The sequence below is a fragment of the Pterocles gutturalis genome, unplaced genomic scaffold (assembly GCF_000699245.1).
Source record: "Pterocles gutturalis isolate BGI_N339 unplaced genomic scaffold, ASM69924v1 scaffold7238, whole genome shotgun sequence".
Taxonomy (NCBI): domain Eukaryota; kingdom Metazoa; phylum Chordata; class Aves; order Pterocliformes; family Pteroclidae; genus Pterocles; species Pterocles gutturalis.
In genome coordinates, this window is record NW_010120328.1 from 5,784 (window position 1) to 11,579 (window position 5,796).

Genomic DNA, 5,796 nt, shown 5'->3' on the forward strand with positions numbered 1-5,796 from the left:
CCCGGCCAACAAACTCCCCTGGAAGCCATACCGAGGTCCCCAGCGCGAGGCACGGCTCTCCCATCGCCCCGCGGAAACCGCAGCTGATGCCGTCCGGGAGGCGAAGCCAACACACGCCCGGGGTGCTGGCCGGCAGCCGGGTCCCATACGTGGCTCCAGGCGGCTGGGTCGCACCGAGCAAGGGAAGGAAGGAAGGACCCGACCCTGCTAAGCTCTGGGTTCGCAGCCGGAGCTGGGATCCGGTTTGTCCCACCAGTGACACGAGTCTGCAGGGCTCAGCCTGGCTCCCGCCTGGATTGCGGGGCCATTGTTTTGGGGGACAAACCCGAGCCAGGCTCTTCTGCTCTGGAATTTATCCTGGTTCCAGGATGGGGTTTTCTTAAAAACTCAAACCTGGAGATTACTTTTCCCCTTTAGCTTTACGAACAGCAGCCCTTCGCTCTGGACCCTCATCACCGCCCCACGCAGCACCCGGGCTCCGGGCGGACAAGCAGCCTCCACAGCTGCCCCCAGCCCTGCAGCAACACCCAGACCCCGAGCTGTGGGGAGGCAAACGGGGTGCCTTTGCACCCCATGGACACAGAGAAGCCCTGCATCCTCCCCTGTGCGGCACAGGGCCTGCCTGGTCTGCAGGAGCCCACCACCACCTCCGGCACGGAGCTCGCGGCACCTTGAAACAAGTCGCCCCACCTTGAGCTCCACTGGGAAAGCATCACACCATGAACCTGTGGGATTTCCACAGCGTTTTCTCCCCTCTTGCATCTTAGATGCCTCTCCCCTCTGCTCAAGGAGGCTGTTTCTTGCAATCCAGCTTCCAGAATGGGTAAGGGCATCACACTCCCCCTGAAACCCCACAGTTCACCACCACCTCTCTGTCCCACCAAGCTGGTAACCTGCTGGCCTCTCGCTCCTTCTGCGGCTGTCCTGAGGCTGCTCATGGGCAGATGATGGCCCCAGAGAAGACCAGAGGAGGGTCGGAGGATCAGCATCGTCTTCACGGAGCTTCTGGAAAGGGGATTTTTTCCCAGAAAAGCAGCAGGGGTTTGCTCTTCCCCATCTGACATCCCCAGCAAGCGGCCTTTGTGAAACACCCCATCTGTTTCAGCTTATCCAGAGGCAAATAAAGATCGGAGTGAGAAAATAAGGCTCCAGTGTATATTTAGAAATGCTGGATTTGGTTAGTGCAGAATGAAGGCAGCGCAGGGCCTGGGATCGAGCAGCAATCGTTTATTCTAATGCCATTGCTTTGGTGCGAAGGAATCCGTCCTCCCGGGGAAAGGCGAATGCATCCCACTGCGGGCCACCAACGGGATCCAACCCCAAAGTCCCTCTCTCTGGCTGGGACCAGCTGCCACGATGGCAGGTCACGGCGCGGGGACTGCTGGGGGGCTGCGAACCCCCCATGTCCCATCGGCTTGCTGAGGAGCTGCTCGCCTTCCCCTGGGAAAAAGCTTTGCTGGCTGGAGAAGCGATGGAGAGGAGGGGTGGCTTTCTTCAGCTCCCTCAAAATCTATGATGACTGCTTCGACCATGATGGGTAATGGAGAGTTCGGGGACAAAGTCCAGATGCATCCATCCACCACTGGTTCCAGATCGGAGCTGGGAAGCATCCATCCCTCCGGGACCCTGGAAATCCCCAGGTCTTGCTGAGACGGTGCAGGAGCAGCTGCATTCGGCCACTGATCCCCGACATCCCAGGGGCAAAAGCCAGTAAGGGCACCCGCAGCACACTCCCAGCGGCTGGATATGGCCTGTGGGAAGAGGAGGTGGCGGCACAGCGGCTCTCCAGGGAACCAGCAGCCCCACTGCCCCGGTCACCGTTAACTGGCGTTTGTCTTTCTGCTGCTCCAGTAGCTCCACGCTGTCAGCTCCATCAGAGGGACGGCCACCACGTGCACTCAGCAGGAGCACTGGGGCGGTGGCACGGGGACATGGGGACACTGCCCAGTCCACTGAGCCTCCCGCACTGCTTGGGGCTGGACCTGCCACCGAGCCCTCCTGTGAGCTGGGCTGAAGCCATTTCCGAGGGCAGGGGGCTGTAACAGGGTCAAACTGGGCGCTTGCTGGCGTGTTCGAGTCGCTCGCAGTCGGGAGGGAGTCCACACCCTGAACTGAAGCAACTTGTAAGCGTCGAGCAGTCCTGAGCCATGCAAGATGCTGCTCAGCTGAGCAGCACAGTGTGCTGGGGTCAGCAAGCTCCCAGCAGCCTCCTCCTGCCTCCCGCCTCCTCCCAGCACCGCTCGTTGAGAAAAAATGTCATAGACTGAACAGATTATATCTTAGAGTGTTGTCAAGGGAACACAACAGTCATTGCAAGACGCACCCGTGGGCACACTCACAGCTACACACGTGTTCGCCCACGGCACTGACCTCCTCTGAAGTCCATCTGTCTGACACACAGCAGGAGAGCCACCTGGGCAGGGCTGGAGGTCCCGACCCTGCAGCCCAAGAGCTTTGTTTTGCCACCTGGGAGCTGGTCCAGCTCCCCCTTTGCTCGTCTTCAACGCAAACCTGCTTCCACCAGCCTCACAGCAATTCTCTTTGTTTCTTAGTGCCGAGATGGCGCTCAATTAAACTTAAACAATTAGGCTCCGAACACGAGAAACGTCTCAGAAGAAAAACCACTGCCACAAACAGTATTTCACACAGCAGTTACGCCAGTGGCTGAGACCTTCACGGTGCCTTTGTATGTCAGCTTGCACATGGGCCCCTTGGCCAGGCCTGGGACTCCTGGCTGCTCCCTCAACTCCAACAGCAAATACCCGGCGTCAAGAGTAAGGGGAGCAACTCCAGGAGGAAAGAGGAATGCAGGTGTTGAGGCTGGAGGGAGAAGAGAGCACCGCACCTCTCCTCCCGCAGTATTTGTAATGAAACAGCTACTTTGGGTTTGATTTTTTTTTTTTTTTATGTTATAAACGCATTGCAGCTGAAGTCATCTGGAAACCAACAACGACAACACCAAGCGTTGGGGGAAATAAAAACTTGGCCACCAGACCTGACCCTAAGCCCCCAGCTCTGCTCCAAGGCAGATGGCAGCACCGTGGCTGGATCCCCATCTGTGCTGGCCGCCTCGCTGGGATGCCAGGGTGAGTAAAGAAGATGCTGGTTTGTTTCTGTGCTGGTTTTTCACCTGTCCCACTGGGTGCTGAGCCAGGCTGAGCTCCTCCAGGTCTCTCCAGGATGATGGTGCTGGTTCTCCCGAGAGCACACGTGTGCCAGGATGGTGCGGGACACTGGGAGGGCATTTTGGCTGAAGTTCTGCTGTTCTGCCACCCATTTTCTTGAGGTGAGCTGTGTTGCTTCTCCAGGCTGGCAACGGGATTTGGGCTGATTTCCTGGCTTGGGGCAGGTCCCTTGGGCTGGGGCTGTCCTGTGCTCTGCAAGCTCACGGTAGAGGCATCACCACGCTCTCCTGCTGCGGCAAATCATTAACCTGCTGCCCTCTGTCCCTCACTCCCATCTTTGCAACGAGCTCAATGTCCTGCCCAGGGTGAATTTTGAAGCACCAGACAAGAGACACACAACTGCTCAGAGCAAGGAAAAGACTTGGCACCTCACTGCAGAGCTCCTTGCTCAGCAAACAGGCTGCAGCTTATGCAGGATTGAAAACAGGATTAAAAACTCTGACTCCCTCTCTTTTTTTCTTTTACACTCAAAAGGTTTACTTCTTGCTGCTGCTTCATTCCATTTAGAGTACAGAAGGAGCATTCCTGGAGGGAATTTCAGCTCAGGGACACTCCCAGGAATCGCCTCCTCCCACAGCCAGCAGGGACGTTTGATTTAACGTGTTACTCCAACGCCTCAGAACTATCAGGGCACCAACCTTCGCTGCACAGATCCCGCAGCACCAGACCACGCGTCCATTGCTGCTGGGGACTGCAGGGCTCGGCCCTTCCTCCACGCTCCGGCTCACTCTGCTTGCAGTAAGCACGGCTCTGGCGATGCTGCAGGCCCTTTACCTCCAGGGGAAGCGTCTCCCAGAAACTAAGGAAGAGCCACAGAAGGGAGGAAATTCCACCTGAGGCATCTTTACTCTCTGACAGTCCATGGCAGATTCATTTTAGATCCAACCTCCACTCTCTCCATGTGCTTCTCTTGGCTGCCAGCCCCAACCTCACCGCTGACCACAGACCAGAACGGACCTTCCTCCACGGCGTGATCTCTCCACTGCCCCTAAAGAACCACCTTTTGCTCCACTTAGATCTGTGTGCCAGCAGTGGAAAAGGCAAAGCTGCCTCCTGCCAGGCTTGTAGGGAGCCTCCAGACCACTGGGGCTCAGCCTGTACCAGGTGGGCTCTTGAGTAATAAATTTGCCATCACAGCTAATTCATTTAATGCACAGAAAACGAGACACGGGAGCCCTCAGCCAGATGGGGCCATGCTGGCATCCCAGGATCTCTGTATCACACGAAAAAAGAGAAATAAAGGCTTCTCACCCGCTTTGTTTCAGGCACCAGGTCATCCTTCATCCTCCGCTTGGTCCAATCCTTGGCGAGCTCGTCCTCCGCTATCTCCTGAAGGTGGAAGACGGCTACTTGGGCCGACGTCCGACGGATGCGGCCACTCGGGGTCCTTTCGAAGTCTTCTATGGGGCCAGGCTCTGGCTTCACCTCTGGCTCCTCCGGAGGCTGCAATAAAGACAGAGTTAGGAAGGGCGTGACAAGGGGAGAAGAGGCGAGCTCTCCGGCCTCGGGACGGGGATGCTGGGGTCCTGCTTTGTGCAGGTGAGGGGCTGCAGAGACAGCAGCGTGCCTCTGCACCGAGCACAGGAACAAGGGGAGCACCCCGCCTCCTCCTGCAGCCGAGCACCCAGCCACACGTTGGGCTGGCTGCCTCCTTTTGCACTCCCACGTGTATAAATATCTCCGTTTATTGGAGTTAGGGAGTTATTAGCCTTGGATGCACGGTCAGTAGGGATCTACAGAACAGAAAAGGATGCTCCCCAGGGATGGATCCTGCCACCCCAGCACTGGCGAGAAGCCGGTGCTTGCTTGCTGCCAAGGGAGAGGTCTGAGCTCTGTTTTTTTTTCCCTGCAGAGCACGGATGCAGGGTGGGCTGGAGCACAGACCCACAGGCAGCAGGGAAGGGGAACGCTGCCAACCACTCTGCTCCCATAAATGCAGCTCTCTGCTTTTTTGGAGGGGTAGAGGGGCCTGTAGGCCATTCCCCCCCGGACACAGCATGGTACAACGTGTGCGCGATGCCGTGAGGGAGAAAACAACATCGGTCCGATGTCTGCACCTGCCTTGCCTGGCCCGGCCCTGCCCGGCTCTGTCCTGCCCACGGGCTCTGCGGCTCTGCAGTCACCCTCGGGGGGGGATGGCCCTGCTCCTTGGGCTGCGGAGGCGTCTGGGGGGCTCACTGAGGCCGTGTGTTCTGACCGCACGTGGTAGTCATGGCCGGCCTTGGATTTGTACTTCTTGCCGCAGTGTGGACAGCTAAAGACAGGCTTGTCGGCCTCGGCGAGCTGCTTCCCACACCGCTTCTGGTGGTACTGGTAGCCCATCAGGCTGGAGAAGTTGGCCACGCAGCCCTGCAGGGATGGAGGGAAGGGGAAGGTCAGGGACAGCTGGGGCTTCATGCACCCATATCGAAACAGTCGGGGTGGCATCGCTCCAGGGAGGAACACGTCCAGAGGAAAAGGCGGAAAAGTCAAGAGCATGCCAAGGGACGCCTGGAGAGCACCTGCATCGGGACTCACTCCTTCCACCTTCTCACAGAACGAGAAACAGGCACCGTTCTCGTACCTCATTGGGGCATTTCAGTTTTCCCATCTGCTTTAGCACTTTCCTCAG

General features: G+C 57.9%; 1 protein-coding gene across 1 annotated transcript in view; it reads right to left on the reverse strand.

Annotated features, from left to right (window-relative positions):
* ZNF512B (zinc finger protein 512B) overlaps window positions 1–5,796 on the reverse strand; it is a gene marked incomplete at its 3' end in the record, with an annotated part of 24,300 nt that overhangs the window by 5,780 nt on the left and 12,724 nt on the right. Inside the window, exons 10-12 of the mRNA XM_010076860.1 lie at window positions 5,749–5,796; window positions 5,247–5,534; window positions 4,437–4,628 (exon numbers count right to left, since the gene is read on the reverse strand). The exon at window positions 5,749–5,796 is cut by the window's right edge and continues 51 nt beyond it. Coding sequence (XP_010075162.1) covers window positions 4,437–4,628; window positions 5,247–5,534; window positions 5,749–5,796 — 528 coding nt within the window. The remainder of the gene's footprint in view (window positions 1–4,436; window positions 4,629–5,246; window positions 5,535–5,748) is intronic.